The sequence below is a fragment of the Ammospiza caudacuta genome, chromosome 5 (genome assembly GCF_027887145.1).
Source record: "Ammospiza caudacuta isolate bAmmCau1 chromosome 5, bAmmCau1.pri, whole genome shotgun sequence".
Classification (NCBI taxonomy): Eukaryota; Metazoa; Chordata; class Aves; order Passeriformes; family Passerellidae; genus Ammospiza; species Ammospiza caudacuta.
In genome coordinates, this window is record NC_080597.1 from 6,149,411 (window position 1) to 6,169,924 (window position 20,514).

The window sequence follows — 20,514 nt, forward strand, 5'->3', positions numbered from 1 at the left end:
TAGGTGGAGCTTCTGGCCATCAGTTTCTGCCAATAACCTCTTGTTCTATTGCTTGGCACCACCATTTAAACACAAGATATCCCAGCTAACTACTGCATACAAGGACAGAAACTAAGCAGGGGAAGCCACTGCTGCATTTCAAGTCGTGTTTATGATAAAGAACTTCAAATACCTTTTGAAAATCTTGAAGTCTAGTGAAATCAGAATGCAGTAATAATCACAAAATAAACAAAACAAAAAAAAAACCCAAAACCAAACCAACACAAAACAGCAATCATCAAAAAAAACTAAACCCCAAAACCTCATAAGGAATTCACAAATTTTTATAAACATTTCAAGGCAATATATAATTTTTCATATTATTTTGCTACTATACTCTTTTCAAGAAGAAAACAGGTTCAAGCTTTATGCACACACTCCACTGCATTATATAAAAAAAAAAAACATTTCATGTTCAGATTAACACACTAAAACCCCTAAGCCTGATTAGGCACTGGGTACAGCACCCCAAAGGACGAGAACCACAGAATGGTTTGGGATGGAAAAGACTTTAAAGACCATCCAGTTCCAATGCCCTGCCATGGGCAGGGACACCTTCCACTAGAAAAGGTCACTCACAGCCAGTGCTGAAGCCACTCAGGCTACTGCTACAGCTACACAAAAGAGGTTACTCAGTCAAAAGAGAAGAAAACCAAGAACATTAATAACATGCAACGGAGGGTTTAATTGAAACATGCTCTCTGAAGGGAAAAGAACCAGATAGAATCTGCCAAGTTGTGTAGCACCTGAGTTAGTGAAGGTCCTGGCAAAGGAGGCAGCTGCTCACTGGATGGAGTGCCAGCCGGGAGGTCAGAACCTACTGGGAGCACCTATGGACAACGGAGAGGAAACGCGCGTCCGTCAGACATGGAACAACAGCAGCATCAGGTACCAGCTACAGTCACTCATGTCATACAACAGGAGCCTTAACTTTCTTTTTTTGTAGAGAATTCCTTCCTGGACAGTTAGCATAGAGTCTTTAGGGACTTTTACAACCAAATTGGGGAAAGTTGGATGTGTTTTTATTTTATAATCCAGATTATCCCTGAGCAGCCACAATTACCAGTTTAAACAAACTGGAGTATCCAGAAACAGAGTATCTTGGGGATATTATTTTCAAGTCTGGAAGAAATGCTAAAATAATTAATCCAAGAAGCTTAATTTCTAAAATGGTGCAAGAATGTACTCAGTCTCCTTACAATAGCTCTATGTTAACTGTCCATTAGAAACTGCAAGCTGCATGCTTCCAGCAAATTGTTCCAAGCAACTTGACTTGAGAACAGGAACTGTCAGTGCCTGAGGATGTCTCCACTTGTTGAGAAACAGATTTGTAGAGCTCTCACACCAATGTTTTGATCCATCACTTCTTTTTGAGCCTGAAAGGTGTTGATGACCCACAGAAGGTGATTAGGCCATGCAACTGGGTAGGGGGAAGTATCCAGGTTATGCAGAGGAGGTTAGAGAGGGGTTAGAAGGAGTCATCAAAGCCTCCTCACCAGGTCAGACAGCACATTCCAGTTAGTCATTTCCATTGTTAGGGAAGTGGCAAGTTCTAGGAACTAGGCAACCCATTGCACAATTTGCAGTTTTTATTCTCAGCTGTCATCTTGAGGTTTGACAGTGCCCATGAAGTCTGAGCACACACACAGCCCATGAGCTACAGCACAGTGCCCCGTAGGGCCGTGAGCTCTGCAGGACAGGGGCACAGGCCACAGCCTGCTCCAGAACCAGTTCTGGCCTGCAGTGTGTCACCACAGCTCAAAGTAAAGCTTTAAATTGCAGGAGCAGCTGCCCAGTGAAGATGCTCTCCCCAGAGTTATCTATCCTGCCAATAACACTTCAGCAGGAACTGGCTGAGTTGTGTTAGCTCAACTTCTCTGTGCAGCAGGAACACGTGTGAGGTTGTTACCTGTTCTGAGGCATGATGAATTTTTAAGGTGTAGTAACTTCATCATTTAGTTTATCAATAAGAGGCAAAACATACTTTAAATACATTGCTAAGACAAGCTGAAACACATTTAACTGTCTGGCCATAAACAAAATGAATACACAGACACAGAGTCTAGCAAACCCCAGAAGACTAAAGCAATAAGCTCCTTAATGCTCAGCAACAGCACAAAGTGAAACTAAAATTAAACCTTGTAAAAAAACTAATTTATAAAGGAAAACTTCAAAGAGGAGGTAGGATTTCTACAACTGACAATCAATCTCCTATAACATTTATTACATTTAAACCCAAGTCTCTGTAATTACAGGTTTGCAATTAGCAAATTTCTAACTGCTCTGACTGTTGCTGAAAAAATACCAGTTTCCATTTTTCCAATATTTCTTTTCCAGTTTTCAATTTCACTGAAATATTAATGGATGTCTTTGTGTCTAGATTTCATTATCAACTTTTCTGGCACATATTCCCACTCTTCCATAGCAGAGATTTTCTACTGTCTTTGACAACAAAGAGTACATGGGAAAGACTACTAATGAATGGAGATGCTGAGAGCATTGGCTCAGCCTGAATTGGCCTGAAACTGGTTAATAGGAAGGCTGGTTAAAGACAGCCAACACAAAGTGTTGATGAGTATAAAAAAACTTGACAGAAACAAAAAGAAGAGAATATTAAAGTTTTTGGTTTGTTAAATACCTGCAAGTTTCTTCAATTTATTTCCATTTAAGGAAAGGACTACCAAAATATTTAAAATACTGAAAAGTGCTGTGCCCCCACACAGGCAGACATTTAAAAGAAAATGTCACGTATTGGTATATCTGGTTGGTGAGCAGGTAACAACATCCACAGCACCTTTCAAGTTGTTACTGTGAGTCATTATTTCTTTGTGAAAGAGTGTTTTGCTTGTAGAACATGAGTCAGTAAACAAAAAAAAAAAAAAAGTTTGTTTTCAGGCATCTTCTAAATCTCTCAAAATCCTCCTCTCATAAATCTAACATTTAAAAAGAAAACAGTATCCAGGTATCAAATAAGTAGCAGAGAACTTAGAAAAACCCAAACCCTTCCAGTCAGGTTCACCCTTGACTGCAAGGAACAGGTTTATGACAGGAAGCAAAATTCCTCCATCTCAAATCTACTACTTTGTGAAATATACAGCCAACCATCTCAGCCTAGTGGTCAAGTACAAGATAAAAAGCTATTTAAAGCAAGACATCCAAATTCTTTTTTAAAAAATCAGTATCAATAAAAAAAACTAAACAAACACAAAAAGCAAACCACAGTTGCCTCACTCTTTAAGAAGAAAAACTAACAGTGACATAAGAGACATCTCTCAGAAGCATAAAAGAGAACTGAACATTTTTTACCCATTAGGGACAAAACAGAACACCTATTGGGACACATAAAAACAATCAGAGAATAAACCTTCAATACTGCATTAAATGAAGAAATTTCTTCCTGAATAACTATTTTGCTTTACAAAAAGGATGCTGCCCAAGAAGGTGTTCCAGCCAGAGCTGACCATGGACACTGATGCTGCATCTCTTACCGGTACCCTGCTGAGGGGGGGCTTGGAAGGAGAGGTCCCTGCTTTCACTGCTGCTGTGGCCATGCTGCTCGAGGCAGAGATGTAGCTCACCGGGGTGATCACCTGCCCAGGAGTGGCAACTGGAGTCAGCGCTGGCAAGCCAGTTGGTCCAAGAGGCAAACTGCTTGGAGGTATACAAGTGCTAATGGATGTCAGGGGTTTGCTTGGTGCAACAGCAGTGGTTGGGATGCCAGGAACAACTGTGGTTTCCATTACCAGAGAGGTGTCCAGAGACACTGACGGATGCACCGTTCCCACGTTGCCGTGCTCGCTGAACAGAGATCGCAGCTTTTCTTCCAAGGTCTTGATATCATCAATACCAGGGGCTTTAGACTGAGCATCAGCATCAGCCTCCAGACAGTGAACATGAGGCTGGTTGGGCAATGGAGCTGGTTGAGGCTGGCTGTGGATCAAAGTCTGCTGTACTGCAGGCAAGTTAGTGACTGGTTGTGGCAAGACACCAGGTAAGGGAACCTGGGGTAACATGGGTGTTGCACCTGAAATCTGGGGTAGGACAGGCGTTGATGTAATTCCTGATGGAACAAGTAAGGGATGGATCACTGGCTGAGAGACTGATCCACATATGCTTGATGCTACTGAGGATGATAAAGGTGCACCAATGGGCAGAGATAAGCCAGCTGCGCTGCAGGAATGCGACTTGTCCAGAGAGTGCCCGCTCTCAGGCAGTGACTGTGGAGCACTTACGACTGTTGTTTCTGCCAGACTGGACACTGAGCCACTGCTGCTGAGCTGGGGAAGCTGCAAAGCCACGTTCTGAGCCACAGACAGGGCAACAGATGTCTGTGCTGCTGCCATACTACTCACAGTCTGAGGAGTAGATTGAGATGTCACAGCTGGTGCAGCAGCACCGAGAGCAGTGACCCCAGGAACCTGGGCAGGTGGCAGTGCTGAAGATGATGGTGTGCTGGCACTGGCAGCAATGTCTGCAGTCACTGGCTGAGCAGGCTGGGATGTGGCAGATAAGGAGAAAGAAGCAGGGGCGCTCACGCTGGAAGTGACACCGGTCGATTGCTGTGCAGATTGTGAGGCTGGAGGTGGAGAAATAGAGCTTGGCACGCTTGTGCTTGGTGCAACTCCAACAGCTGCACTTTCTGAAGGCAAAGTAACAGATCCTGGAACAGAAACACCAGTGCTGGAGGAAACAGATACTGAAGAAGTAGCCACGGATGCAGGAGTTGCACCACTGCCCGCCATGGTAGAAAGTGCAGGTGGAAATGGTGGTATTGTTTGATTGAACACTGGAGGAGCTGTGCTAGGTCCTTCTGACATCTGAGCGTGCCCCATCTCAGAGAAAGCTTGCTGCAAGCTCAGTGACGATGCTGAGTGGGAGAGATTCATTCCAGGACCATGTACAGGAGATGCTGCAACTGGAAGAAAAGAAAATTATCAGTCCATCTGAAAAAGCTCATTACGGTATTATTGTCTACGGCTAGACTAAGACTACATTTACTTCCTAGCATTAAAAAAAACAACAAACAAACAAAAACAACCCCATACCAAAACAAAACAGACAAATCCAGGCTTACATTAAAATACAGAATTAAGGTTTCAGAGTCTTGCAGACAGCACATGAGCAGTTTTCCTCCAAGAATCCTGCATGGTATGACCCAAATTATGGTCATCTCTTATCAGCACAGACAGCTCCCTACTTCCCCACATACTTTGAGAGGTCTTCAGGAACAGCTCAGTTCACTAACTTCACAGTTTTGAAGAACATGTCTTAGGCATCAGCTTTGAAGATTTTGGAGAACTCACCCATATCTGAAGTTTCGTTTCCTCCAAGAACAGCAGATGTGAAAAAGCCCTGTTCTTTCAGTCGGTTCTCGGGGACGGGGCTGACAATGAACCGTCTTCCAGCAGAATGAACAACCTGGGTAAAGGAGCTAGAGGGAACCCCTAAACAAAAAGAAGGTGGATGTTGAGTGACACAGGGCTGCAATTAAATACATAACCTGCAATATGGAATGTGCACTCCATCATACAAAATAAAAAACTTGGCTGCACCCATCCGCTGAAACAGAAAAAGGTAACTGTTGAAAAAAATCACAAAAGACTTACCTATTCTTTGTGGCAAGGAAGATGTAGGATCTGGCTGTTTGAACTCTAATTTCTGTAAAGTAAGATAAAATTTAAACTTCTATTCTGAAACAGAATCCCACAAGATAGTTCTTAAAACGCTAGCTTACTGAAACGTGGGCATTTAAGGGAAGCAGTATGTGGGACCCAAGCACCATCACCAATCTAGAGGAATTCTGCCCATATAAATGTCAGCTACAGTGTTCTTAGAGACTCTCAGCTTAGTGACCGTCAATGTAACAGACTGATCTAAAAATTCTTCTGGAAATCCAACTGATTTCCTTAAACATCCAACAAATAAATGGATGTTCCAAACTAGTTCTGGGTGTAATTAAGGCAGAGATTCAGGCAAAGTCTCTACTTTCAGCACCCAGCAAACAGTTTCAAACCATGTGTTTCCTAACCAAGCTATCCAATCTCTTAGAGCTTCACTGGGTGGAAGGCCTGAGACCAGGCTCTCAGTGTTTAGTGAGCAGCACAGGGTTGGGGTTTCACTGTCCTACCTCACAATAATCTCAAATCCAAGAAGCATCAGCATTTAAGACTGTCTGTTTAGTGGACTGTTAGGAGATTCAGCAGCTTCGGAAGTCTTCAAACACATCAAAAAGAGGTCTGTTATTTAGCTTTCTAACTTCATTTTAGGCACTCAGATATGAAGCTTTCTCTTTTTATCTTATAATTATTGATCTTTGATATCTCTCATGACAGGAAGATTCTATTTCTAGCTACCCTACTCACAAAGCCATACCACCCAGAATGGAAGACAGATAGCAAGAGCTGAGGCAGTCTGTCCTTCACATACCTGTGACCCCGGGAAGAAGCCGTCGTCTTTTGTCCGCATGCTCTCCAAGCCCTGATCGCCCTCAGGCTCCACGCTGGCATCCTCACTCAGCATTTCATCTGCTTTCTCAATAATCTCTCGTACCTGTTCTACAAATGAGTCTCGCTCTGTTGATAAAATAAACTCATTCTGCACCTGCAAAAGAACAAAGCAACATTGATTTTGCACAAACAACTTCAAAGCAATATATTGAATAACCAGAATTTACTCTTGGTGCTGATGTCTGTCTTCCCTTTCCTGTTCTTCTGAATAAGATGAAAGTGGTGACACCATAGAGAAAAACAATTGTTTCTCAAACCATCTCCAGCATGGAAGTGTGTGCCCTGGTTTAATCCTTGCTGTGGAGAACATTCAATCTCACTTCTTCATAAATTGTCACCTCAATCTTTGCTTAGCACAGGGAAATTTAAAATTAGCAGTCTTATCTTACTTCAATTCCTCCTGTCTAATGAACGCAATGTGCATTAAGAGACACATTTAAAGAGAACTATAACATCAAAGAAATTGAAAATTCTGTATTGCAAGATGTCTTCTGTGTTTCTCTCTTTCCATGCCATACACAATTTCTCCTCTATGCAGGTTGCACATCACTGATTAAAGTCTGGCTGTGGTACATAAAAGCCAGTATGAATTATGTTCCAAATACAGGGAAAGAAAGGTAGCTCAGCCTGTCTAGTTCAAATATATTGTATTGCTTTATGAAAATAACTTGTCTTGCTTATGTTGGATAAAACTGGTTTAAACAAGCATACTCGGTAGTTAGAAAGACCAAATCATATTCTTGATTTGGTCTGATCCATGAGAGCATTCTGTCTCCTGAAATTATGCATGGAAAAACTCACAGAGACAGCCCATGAAACAGAAGTAAAGCTGCCAGTCATGGAGTCTCTGCTGGAAAAGAGAAATAAAGTGCCTTAGAGGAAAAGCTTGAGCTTTACATCAAATTCCTGGGATGCTGGGTCAAGAAAAGGAAAGCCAGCCATGATGTGCTTATATCAGCCTCTGCAATGCAGAATACTAGTTCAAGAAATCTTCAGTACTTTCAGTTTAGGACCAACAGGCAACTATATGGGGTATGCCTAACAGTCTCATGATTTAAAGGAAACAAAGTCCTGCAATCTAAAGTTTGCTCAATATTCAACAAGGAATCAATGAGCACAATGTTCCAGATTCAGATGTTTAAATTAGGTTGCACACTTTTAACTGTGTGACTGCATTCTGGATGCAAAGTTCACTTATTTTGCTTCTACTCATCTTCAAATATTTTTGGTTTTTGTTGCTTGGAGAGTGTGTCTTAGTTTTGACTTTGCTTGTTTAGTTTTCATCAAACATACTCTTATTTCTTCGTATGATCACTTCAGGTTTAAGGTGAAGAAAGACATCTGTGTACTCTCTGTATTCCCTGGCACACAACCTCATGTTATTGACTTTGCTAATATCTGTACTTAGGCAAGAACCAACTTCTTCTTCTTTCTCAGAAAGCCATTAGTGGCAGAGAATTTCTCCGATATGACTGGTTTGGTTCCTTTTGACAAGTACAAACCCAAGCACACACCAATTCAGATGCTGCCACCTCTCTAAGCAGAAGATAATCACTGCACAAGTGCCCAAGAAGGTGTCAAAAGATACTGTGTTCTGTCACAACCCCCAGCTTCAGTAACATTAAAACCATCTCAGACTCATTTAGACTGTACCAGACCATAAATAAGAGTTTAAATTTAAAAAAAAGAAATGGGGATTCTATTCTATGCTACTCAATACTCTTATTTAAATGTATCTTCATAGGACAAATTCCTTCCTGTGCCTAGCCATCATACACTGAATGGAAAAGTTTTTTCTTTTAGTAAAAGGCAAGAACAGCATCACTCACTATGTACTTTCAAAAACCAAAATACAATTATCCTTTCTTATTTTAAAGGCAGAATCTTTCCATTTTAATGGACAATGATGGTAAAATGCTTGAAGAATAAGAAGATTTATCAATGCATGCTCTTAGAGAAGCAAACAATTTCTTTAACCTGGCACTTCCAGATGATTGCTTGCAGTTTTGAAAATATCAGATTAAAAAAAAAAAAACAAAAAAAAATCAAAAAACCAAAAGGAGTTTTTTCACTTGATAAAAACCTCAATTCTAAGGTAAAAAACTGACACAAATTTTCATGTGACTTGTGTGTGCAAGATAAATTAATAATCAGCTAAACCACTCTGTGCCAAATTTCTAGCTGTGGTTGTGTACCAATAAGGTGAACACACACCATACTACGTGGGACACGAATTCCAAACCATAAACAAAAAAATACAGCTGCCTGGAGTCTCCATCTCTAAAATATATCTTACCATAATTGTAGCTATTTCCTCAGGGTTATCACCATCCAAATCAAATTTGAAAGTAACCATTTTCCGATTGTGTGTCTCCAGCTGGCATTCCACTACCCGATCACCTTTATTGGAAACCTAAAACAAAGAAAATATACTTCAAACCAAAAGCACAAGAAGCTAAGGTCACTGAGACAAACTAACAGTAACTGGTATAACACAAACATGTTCTATCTTTCCAGTCTAATAAATGGTGCCATGTAGAGCATGAGCTTTGTCTGAGGATACATCGAATATTCTGGAATAGTTTGTGCAACCATTGGTAGCTTAGCAAGTCAGTTTTATCATATCTCATGGTCCAAAAATCTCTTAATAGATGATATTTGGAATGCCTGTAGAGGCTTAAAAATACATCATTACTACTGAATTATCCCTAAAACAAAAAATACTCACATTTAGAATCCTCAGTTTTGGCCTAGAAGTCTTCTCATGGCGGGAGCGGCTGCGGACAGACCTCCGCATGTGACGCTTCGTTGTCCTCCCCTCGTGCCTTCCACTCGAAGCTGGGACATTCTCATTGCCATCACTCAACCCAGAAGCAACATCAGAATGTGCACTAGAAAGAAAAGACAACTTCCTGTTAGCTTCCATGCATTCCATAAGTGCAACAATACTCTAACCAACCACGAGACTCTCTTCTGGGAAGTGGTAGACGTGTGTTAATCAAGTAGAAGTGTCCTGTCAACACTTCATGTTGCTTAAACAGAAATTCTACCTGTAATTATTTTGGTACACCTCTTGAAAGCTGAGTTGTACAAATCTATCTTATGTTTTCAAGCTATTTCGAGTTTGAATTCTGCTTAAGTGCCAAAAGGACGAAAAACTTGTCACTTACGATCCATTTGACATGACAAAGTCAATCACTATGCACAACCTTACTTATTCCCTCCATAAAATACCCCACATAATATACTCCACCCTTCACGACCCTGGTTCTCCTCTAGCAACTTTAGTCCTTCTCATCCTCAAAAACACTCCCAGTGAAAAAAAGAAGCAGTGCTCACCTATCCATAGAAGAAGCCAGAGGGGTAGACTGAGCAGGCTGTGTTGCTGGAAGAGTCTCTGAAGCAGCAGTCTGTGAGACTCCCTGAGTACCCTATGGATGGAAACCTACAATCAAGAACCCCTCTCAAAGAGTACAGCTCCTCTTCAAGCAACCCAGTATCTTCAGTGTTTTCACCCAAACCAGTTGTAAAGCTGAAAGCTCTGCCTTTTTAGAAGTTTAAACAGCTGGCATCTAGGGCAGCTTTAGTTTACAAAATACTCTAGAGCAAACTGCAGTGAAGCAAAATGTCATCTGAGGAGGGGTGAGGAGAAGAAACCAGCCACACATCCTTTCTACTGCCACATGTCACTACAGCTGGCCATGCAGTCACAGTTTTACTAACAGAATGTGCAAAAGGCAAGCCAATGCAGAACAGAGACAATTCCAATTCTCCCTGCAAGAACCACGCTGCAGAGAATAGGCACAATGACAGATTCTCAAAGGCTATTGACTGCAGCTTGTCTTTGGTATGGCAAAAATGTTCTACAGTACTAGCAAGAAGTGAAGTGTTTTACTGCTTTTTGCCTGCAGGATGCACACTCACTTCCCAACAGAACAACCAGTGGCAACAAGGTCCCCACATTGGCATGACATTCTGCTGTAAGAAAAAGGCAATTTGAAATATTAACTTCCAACTGAAGACAAGCACAGAAGGGATTAGTTCCCCACAGAGATACACTGTTGCAGGAGTCAAACATCCAAAATCTACTGTTACATTATATTCCATATATTTACCTCCACAACTGCCTGCTGTGAGGAGGCAGATGAGGCCTGTTGTGCTAAACTCACAGGAGGCTGGGCCACCTGAGCCTGTCCTCCCAGGCTGCCCATGGAAACTAAAACATTCTGTTCCCCATAGGGCTGCACGACAGGAGCAAGGTACCCTGACTGGGCCATTGCATCTGTGGGCAAGGGAGGGGACAGCACAGCAGAAGGAATACTGGCAGAGGCCACAGCTGAGGAAGGTGCAACGTTCGAGTCCCCTGGGTATTGAGGTGTCAGCCGAGATGGGAAGCTCTGGAACAGAAATGAGGGAACCAAGTCAGTGAATGGAGAGCTAATTAGGAAACAAAACAGTGATAAAAAAAATATCAGTTCCAGGGACACGTTCCAACCTTCTGTACTTGTTCAAGCACTCCCAAAAATCTTCCCAAAGAAGTGGAGCAAACTGCTCATGCAGCCAGCATGTAAGTCACCACGCCCAAACAAGCAAATTCCCACTCACAGTCCCAAATCTTAGGCAAAACAATCTTTATTTCCCAACTCTTGCAGCTGCCTATATAGCTTAAGATTTTAAAGCCTGAGATTAGAAATGAGCTTGAAGAATTTTCAGGCTGAACAACTACGGCTCAGATGTTATACAACTGCTGCTGATTCTTGAGATTAAATAGCAAAAACACTCTTGTGTTTTTCTTGTCCTCCCATAATGAGCTGACCCAGAAACAAGGAACACTTCCATCATTATTCAGGTTGCCACTTTAACAGTGAGTGATCACATAAAGTTGCTGAAGCAGTCTGTGCCCACCAGTCCAGCAGTTCACAACCAGCACCAGGTACTTACGTCACATCCAAGATCCACGGCTGCCTGACTGATTTCTATGAATTCCCTGTCCCACCCCTTCCCAGACTTGGAATGAAATACTGACATTGTTGAATATGCTGCCATTGATTTTCTTTCCAACACACATCTCCTATTTTTAAAGTTACAATTTCCTATTTTCTTTTTCCCCAGGCTGACAGATCTCATGAATATATAGCTGTCCTCTCTCATACTGTGGTTGAACAAAGCCCTGCACTATGATTCTGTCATTTTAGACAAACTCCAATGCCAAATATGAAAAATTCAAAACCCATGGTTGTCCAAGGACTTTTTTTCTTCTCTCCCCCTTAAAATGGTTATTTACCATATAACAAAATTGATCCTAGTGGCTTAATGGCTCTCATGTGAGAAGTGAGCTGGCCAGGGCACGCAGCTCAGATCTGGTACCTTAGAGGAACGGGCAAAAAAATGTGGAGAAGAGGTCTGCTGGCTTGCAACAATACCTGGTAAAGAGCATCTCCAGCAGGAAGTGAAGCTTCAGCAGCTTGTCCAATGCTGACTGGCAATCCCACGGCCTGGACAGGCGGCTGCAGGAGCTGCGGGAGAACCTGGCTGGGCAGCTGAGCCAAAGGCTGCATCAGCGTGGGGAGCTGGCTAGGGACAACGCTGGGTCCTACAGGAACAGCAGCTGCCGCAGCAGACGTGGCCAGCGTGAGCAGGGGCTGATTCATGCCAGCTGCCATTGAAATGGGCAGCGACTGGAAACCTGGCTGAGCCACTGTCACATGAGGAGCTGCTACAGGCAACTGAGACACTGGGAACTGGGGAACCACCGAAGTTGGCAAGGCCTGGCCCATGGGTAGGAAATGAGAGCCAATGGGGACTGATGGGGCAACTGAAGGCTGAGGGAGAGAAGATGCTGCAACAGGTAATTGAGGCTCGCCTTGGATGATCGACACTGGTTGGGAAACAGGAAGCTGGGGAGGTAAAGAAAAATAGAGATAGATTTTTTTTTTTTAAAGCAGGGCTGCGGAAAGCAGAGTTTTACACATTAGTCAAAGAAAGCATTATTCAAGTTACAGCACTCTGTTAAAGTGGCTGGGGAGCACAGTTGGCAGAGCGGCCGGGAAGCTGGCTGGAGTTCCAAATCATCCTCACTTTGCAACACTTCCCTTGAAGAGCTCAACAGGCTCTTGAAACAGACACCCACAGAGGGTGAAAGAGCAACATTTGAATACCCTGAAGCACTGATTTGTGCATAAACAGAATCAAATTCTCCTCAACTCAGTCCCCAGACCCAAGCCTGCCTTCTTATAGCAAAGAAGTGCAAACCCTACAACAAATCTGTCAGCTTTGAGTATGGGGACTAAAGTAAAGGAGAATTAAAATCCACTGTGCCAGCATTCAGAGAATGGCAGGGGATATGTCAATTAAAGCCAGCAAACGATGCAACTGGAAAGGCAGTTTAGATGAACAAGCAACAAAACAATAATTTTAAAAACAAAACTGCGGCTCACACATTCAACAGAGATATGAGCCAAAATGAAGCAATATTCAGTAACAGAAGCTTCTTGATCAGGAAGTAAAGGAGAAGAGCTGAGTAAGAAAGATGACAGAATGAAGAAAGGAGTCCTACAGCTCACTACCTAAATAAGTGAGTATGTTTTACACATGTAATGGTGCAGAAGATAAATAGTGGATGGGAAACAGAGAAATGACATGTTCCTGAAAATCTGTTCGCAATTCACCATTCATCAATATGCTTCCTGATATTTTTGACAATTTAAAGATCTTTGTGCATGGAAGTGCTCTCCTTCCCTCAAATTACTCACGACTGCCATGTGTAAAAGGGTTTCCAACACATTTTCAACAAAACTGCCAGTTTTCAATAAGAATACTCTTGTTTGTATGAATGTTTTGAAACCATTAGAAATGATGACAAAAGTGAAAGCAGCAGTGTATTGAATCTACCAGCTATGAAGAAGAAAAAAAATATTCTGCTAGAAAGAATTTTGTTTACCTGTGTCCCAGCTGCTGCCTGAGGCATTGGCATGATCTGTGAAGTCTGAGTTTGAGAGACAGGTGGTGCAGGAGTGGTGCTGGCAGAAACTGAGGGCTGCTGCAGCTGGTATTGTCCAGGCTGTTGGGAAGAGGCTGGCTGCTGTGCACTCTGTAGCAGGAAAAAGGGAGAAGCTCTATTACACCCCAACAGAGTTTTTCTTTAAAGCATATCCTACTTAAATTCTGCTTTTTACTCCCTCCTAAGTGATATCAGTAGTTCTTCAGAATACGGCAAGTCAGTTAAGCTTTAACAATTACTTATTAGCATTACTAATAAAATTCCATTAGTGACACCAAATCTTGCAAGAGAACTCTTTCCTTTGAAACCAAGAATGGAGACTCTATAAAGGAAGACAAGGCAGTTAAGAGAATATTGAAGATCAGATTTCCAATTAGAAGAAATCATGAGAATGAAGTTTGCCTGTCTAGACAGTCTAATCTGCAAGTCCTGACATGTCTCCCCTTGAACAGGACCACCACTGCAAGCTCAGATGGAGGTTGGGGAAGACAGGCATGGGAAAACAACATTAACATGATTTTTAAAATAAATCTCAGAAATACAATGTCTATCTCGTAACATGTTAGACTGGGTGAGAACTAAAGCACTCCTTTGCTGCAAAACTATGGGTCAAATGACAGAGGTAGACAATTGCTCTTTAAAGAGCCATCAAAATTCTACACTATGAGTACTTTAGTCCTGAGTTTAGGAGGTGTGATCCTACCTGCTGAGTGTGTTGAGTAGGCTGGGATGGCACCACAGCATTGCTTGAGGCTGGCTGGCCTTGCACCTGTGTCTGCAGGGAAAAAATATGAGAATCAGCTGAGAAAAACTCTATGGTTTCTGCTGCAGGCAGTTAAAATCATTTCTGCCTGGAATTATCTGGCTGGAATAGGTTTCTAGCTTGTCCTTTTGGACAAGCAGACCTTCTGGCCAAATTCCATTACGACAACCAGAACTAAGCAGAGCAATCTGGAGGAGTTCTGAACGTCATTTGAAGTCTTCCAAAATAACTAATACAGAAGGACTCTGCAACCCACATGCCCCTCAACATGAGACAGATCAGCCTACCAGCTTCTTCTTCCACTGGTGATGCTTTAAGAGCAGGATGCCTTGGTATGGTAACTGAAAATAGATGCATTAGGTTTTACCTTTACATGTGTTCCAAACGCAGACAGGTGGGGCAATAAAAGGAGGCTACATGGAAATAAAACTATCCATAAAAAACCAAGCAAGAATATATAAAGAATTCTAGACCAATTACAAAGTACCCAGTATACATAAATGTCATGAATTTCCTTTGAGAGGCATGTCAAAACACAGGCTAATAATAATTTTCAGAGTCACTGCCATTCAAAGGCTACCAAGAACTGGATATAGAGGAATGTGAGGGTTAACATTCTAGCTAAGACAGAATTTTTGAGCAAGCAACGAAAAAAATGGATGAGTGGCATACAAATGAATGTGGAAGATGCAAAGGAAAATGGAATGGACTTTCATTACTGTTTTTGTGGCTGAATTTTTTTTTATCAGATCCCAGGATCTGCATTATTGTTTTTGTGACAAGTGTATTTCTTTATCAGCTCCTGGGAGAGAACTAGACAAAGACCTCCAGATGAGTTGCCTGAGCATGCACCACTTGGGTGAACTGCCTTTGGAAGAAGCACATCTGGTGCATATGTATCATATCAGAAATATCCATGAAAATTCCTTAATGCTGTGATCATTCAGCTTGCAGAAGCTCATTAGGAACGTGTCTGTTAAAATTCCATACTTCTCTAATTATGGAAACTTTGGGGAAAGCAGACTACCAATGAAGAGAAACATTTTTTTCTTTGCTGTTTTAGGAGCTTCAGGCTGGGATCTACACATTGCTACACCTCACTGCTGTAATATGTTCACACTGGCTCCATTCGGGTTTCAAATTCTAATCTTCTAAAGAATTAGGTAAAAGATCCCAGAAGTTATATTCTGCAAAAGAAGTGACCTCTTTTGTTCTCCAAATGTATTTTATATCCATCCAAATTTACCTCCTGAGTTTAACAAACGTTTATGAAGAAAAAAGTTTTCAAAGTTCTTGAGTAGGAGATTCACTCTAGCAAATTCTACAGCACTGCAATTACTACCTATTAACTAGTGATGAAAGCCGTTCCAGCTCTACTAAAACACCTTTAATATCCCTTACAGAAAGCCTTAAATACTTAGTTCTTGAACTAAAACACACAGCAAAATGATTCCCCTTCACACAAATCCCAAAGTTGCTAATACTCCAGTAACTAAAACGTCACAGTCCCTAATTCCAAGGACAAAAGAGGTAAGAGAGAAGTCTACTTAAAGTAAATCCTCTCTTTTCACAGAAAGTTATGAGACTTCAGACTAGGAGTGCAGACACAATGTATAGAGACACACACCTCACAGTGTACAGAAAAGTGACCATTGCAAAGGCAGATACCACATATGCTGATACAACACACATCTCCAAACTAAGCTTCAGGCCTCAAATTTTGCTATTTAAAAGGACACCACATAAGGCTTACAGGGTGGCAATACCAACTAGCAACAGTTGTTTGTGCCATTAATTAACTACTCAGCCTCTTTAGCTTTTTCAAATACTTCTTCAACAAGTACATTTCCAAATCCATGTACACGTACATAACACAGCTCATTCCATTCCTCTCTTCCCACTTTCTTTCCCCAAGTCTAGAAAAAGCTCTTGCATTTTGGACAGTCACCAAAATAACCTTGTCGTCTAATGAAACATTATTTGTATCAAAGTTCAACCTCAAGCAATACATTAAAATGGCAAAAGACCATCAAGAGAAACACAAAGCAAGTTGTACTACCACTGCTGATTCTAAGTGTGGAGAAGATACATTTCATTAAAACCAGTGTTTAAAAGCCAGTTTGATACTCCATCAATCTCTCATCAAAAGAACAGCTAGTCCCAGTAGGAACACTGACCATTTTTTACTTTTAACACAAAAGCCCTACCAATATTTCAACCACATCTGAACCCAGACCAGATGGTTGCTAATACCTCATTACTTCATAGCAACCCAGTTAAGTTAAAGAGATCCTAGTATAGACTTGGTGGAAAGACACCCCCATGAATGCTAATTCTTACAACCACATGGAGCAGGTCTAAAAGCACGGTTTCCCTTTTAGTATAACTTATAAAAAGCAGTGAAATTGTGCAAGGGTTTGCTCCTGTAACCTGAGGATAGGATGCAGGTGGTCCTGATGAAAGCGAGGTGGACAAGGCCTGCTGAGTTGAGGCTCCCTGGGGGAAGCAGATGAAGAGCTGCGACTCCTGCAACACCTTCTGAGGCAGCTGAACAATGGGCAATGAGAAGTCTGAACCAAAAGCAGAAGATGATCCCCCTGTAGGGGGAGGAGACTGGAAATCACCAGTGTCAGAGGAAGTCAGCTGTGAGGAATCACTCGAGTATTCTGGGCTTCCTTCTGGCCAGCTGCGCCTGGCAGGGCCCCCTCTGGGACCCGCTACCCCAGCGCCAAGATAGTGACACTGCTCTTCTGTCACAGGCTGCAGCCGGCCATGCGACCCTACGCCTTGGCTGGGCTCCTCATGGCTGCTCTCCATGGAGCCCCGGCGACTCCTGTAGGCGCGCGGGGGCAGAGCCGCCCCCTCTGCCGGAGCAGAGCTCTGCGTGTGCACATGGAACTCAAAGACACAGCTGGCTCTGCCATCGGCACTGTGGGAGAGCACGGCCGGGGCCGAGTGCGGAACAAACACCTGGTGGAACGTCATCTGAGCTGCCTCTGTGCTCAGGGGAGCTGAAACACTGGATAATGGAGAAAGGGGACCCAGCCCAGAATCCAGCCTCAGGCTCTGAACGTGTCGTGCCAGATATGTCTGCCCCGATTGAAAGTCGAACACAGAGCTTTGTGGAGGACCACCTTGCCCATGGTTTGACTCAGAGACCTGCTTCAAATGCTGTTCAGTCACGTGAGAGTTATAAGCTACTTGATCATACTGCTCCGATACCTGTGATGGATAGTGCATGCCCACCAAATATACAGCTTCTGGATGCATCCTGTAGTGAGCATCCTCTGGAGGTGTTGGTCCAGATCTATAGTCACTGTGCACAGGAGCTTGCTCAAACACGGGATTAACTTGCACATGCAGAGGCTCTCCAGCGACTCTCTGAGCTGCTGTGCCCAGCATAACAAATGCCTCTGGAGTCCAATTGGTGGGACTACCACCAGGTGGAACTAAACTCTGGCCAGTCTTCAGCAATGGCTGGAAGTGGCAAGTTTGGGCTTCCAAAAATGAAGTGCTCTTGCGCCGCTGAGCAATTGCCACCTTCGGCGGGCAGACAGGTGGTGGTGAGAAAGACACCGGCCGTTCATGAACGGTTGGGAAAAATATCTGTGAATCTGGGAACGGTGGTGTTCCCCCACGAGGATGCTGAGGCTGTATTGACATGAACAAGACAGGTAATTCATACATTAAAAGTGAAAGCACATCAACATGCACAGTTCACTAGGCAGTTCTGTGAAGTAACTTTATAGAATTTATACTCAATTCATGGTCAAAAACATACAGTACTTAGGAAATTTAGGTGAGTTGTAAATATCCATTAAATACATCCATGGCAGGCATAGCTACAATTGGGAACATTTGCTGGTGTTAGAGCTGCTTTTCCAGGTCAATTCCAATAGTTCACAAAAAGAAACCCATTTTGCTCCTGACAATGGAATGAGACTTATTGTCATGGACTATCCATTGTGATCAGTGCTTGAAATCCAATCAAACCCCTGAGGTCACTGCCATATGTGGAATATGAAATTCAGAACTTGAGAACAGCAACAATGCAAAGCCTCTAATTTGCACTCAGAAGATGACATTAGATGTTAGTACTTTCCAATACAAACACCACAGTGCTAGTGTCCTGTATGCTATCCAAAAAGCTTAAAGGAAATGTTTTGTAAGACAAACTATCATTAAAGTTTATTCAATTAATAATAAGTCGGTTAAATTAATCATAATTTATAATTTTAAAATATCATTTAATACCATATTTTGTATGACAAAACCATCATTTAATTGCTTATGATAATACCTGTTCATATAAAAAATTAGCATTCATTGAAACAAACTTAACTCTTGCCCAGACAATAAAACATTGATAGATTTAATAACAGCAGAGTCCTCAGGCAATTCCACTCCATCTGAGGTACTACTTCAGAGGAGGCTCATCTTATTTAAGAGTTGCAGATAATATTTCACTAAAGAGAGTCCTATGTAAGAACATCGAACAATTTAGTAATTTTGCATCTTTTCATCTCTGCCTGCAGTATGCCCAGAGACAATGTATTCTCTTCCCTAATGGAAAAAAAATTGCAGGAGCCAGTAGTAAGTGTACTGTTCAAGACAAATGGCATTTATGAGCTTTTCAAGTTGCTGTTTCCACATTGTTTATTTTCTCCCCAGCCTCTTTTGTCCGGAAAAGCAGCAGCAAATTTCCATATTGACTGATGCTAATGAGAAGATCCTACAGATTAAGTACTTTTCCTATGTTCTAAACCTGGTTCCAATTACTTCATTTACATAAAAATGCTTCTCAAAATTTATCTTGTGTAAACTGAAGCTCAAAATGGAAGGGAATCTTCCTCCTCTATTGCACATTATCTTTGCACCTGACTTTCTAAGAAATATGAAACTACTCCTCCTTCCCATTAAGAAGAAGTTGAAGTGGCATTTCTGATAAGAATTTACAAAAAATACCTCAAAACTATTCATACTTTAAATATCTAATATCACTATCATAGCTAGCCAAAGCTTTAAGAATAAGCAGCCACAGCAATCAGGCTTTAAAAGCTTGTTGTTTTGTGAAGGGCTTAATTAACATTCAGTGTTTACTAAGAATTTTAAAAATAAAAAGTCTTTTGACTTTGGGTATTAAGAATTAGTCTTCCCTTTACCTTCTGTGATACAACTGGGTAATTTACATTTATATTGTTCTAAAAGATACAAGCAGTCAGCCACTGTTTGATAATGTTTACCAGTACTGCTTCATAGAAATAAATAAAAATAACAAAATCAACGTTCCAGCAGCACAGTATAAGGAACTGACTTTTCAATTTCTCCCTTTAAAAATGCCCAGAGCCCAGGATGTATTTAATGATAACTTATCTTACTGTGCCAGGAGGCAAATGGTAACACATACAGGACTGACAGAGAGGGAGGGCAGGCTGGAGCGTCGATGCTTGCGTGGAGAGGCAGAGTGCATGGGCAGGACACTTTCCAGGGCTTTAGAAAGCTTTTCTGCAAAGGTTTCTTCAGGGACAGTCCGAAGGTAGAAAGGAGAAAGAGGTGCAGACAGCGCTGGTGGTGGGGTGCAAGGAGCACTGAGAGGGATGCAGGACATACAGGGAAGAGCAGGAAGGTGGGGGACACAAACTGACATGCTACGACCACGTTGAGGCTAAAGGAGGAAAACAAAAGTTAAGAATTGAACACTTAAAAAAAAAAAGTAATAACAAAACCAGCAAAAACTATAATGAGGTAGAAAAGAAATGAAGACATACAATGGAAGGCCCAATATTGACTAATATGTGGTACCACAAGATATGAGAATGCTGAATGAATGCCAGGACACACTGGGAACAGGCTGTGTGCACCTCTGAGGAGCCCAGCTTGCCTTAGGTTACTGAGCAGGGTGGAAAGCTCCCTAGAACCCTCATGAGAAACACATGGAAGGAACATCAGACAGAGAATATTTTCTCTTGGACTACAAGACAGCCCTAGTGTGTGTACTCAAAGCACCTGATAGTCTGACAAATAAAAACTTAGACTTTCAAACACTGATTAGTTTTTAGAGTGAATGTGTGTTTACAGGTGTCACCCTGTTCTTCTACTGGAGCAGTCCCTCTGCCCAAATTATGAATTAAATGTATGCAGCTGGCTCTTTATTAACTGAAACTTCACCATAAAATTTAAACCTTACACTTTCTACAACATGAGTT

The 20,514-nt window shown here is 41.9% G+C and overlaps 1 protein-coding gene across 4 annotated transcripts in view; it reads right to left on the reverse strand.

Annotated features, from left to right (window-relative positions):
* WNK1 (WNK lysine deficient protein kinase 1) overlaps positions 1-20,514 on the reverse strand; it is a 96,504-nt gene that overhangs the window by 16,285 nt on the left and 59,705 nt on the right. The window contains exons 9-22 of one of the 4 annotated variants that reach the window (XM_058806043.1): positions 19,716-19,973; positions 17,531-17,959; positions 14,249-14,320; positions 13,486-13,635; positions 11,969-12,442; positions 10,661-10,942; positions 9,885-9,976; positions 9,274-9,436; positions 8,842-8,958; positions 6,466-6,639; positions 5,646-5,697; positions 5,343-5,483; positions 3,528-4,954; positions 786-869 (exon numbers count right to left, since the gene is read on the reverse strand). In XM_058806043.1, the coding sequence (XP_058662026.1) occupies positions 786-869; positions 3,528-4,954; positions 5,343-5,483; positions 5,646-5,697; positions 6,466-6,639; positions 8,842-8,958; positions 9,274-9,436; positions 9,885-9,976; positions 10,661-10,942; positions 11,969-12,442; positions 13,486-13,635; positions 14,249-14,320; positions 17,531-17,959; positions 19,716-19,973 (3,915 nt within the window). The remainder of the gene's footprint in view (positions 1-785; positions 870-3,527; positions 4,955-5,342; positions 5,484-5,645; positions 5,698-6,465; positions 6,640-8,841; positions 8,959-9,273; positions 9,437-9,884; positions 9,977-10,660; positions 10,943-11,968; positions 12,443-13,485; positions 13,636-14,248; positions 14,321-17,530; positions 17,960-19,715; positions 19,974-20,514) is intronic. The other 3 variants (XM_058806039.1, XM_058806040.1, XM_058806041.1) reach the window with 3 other exon arrangements.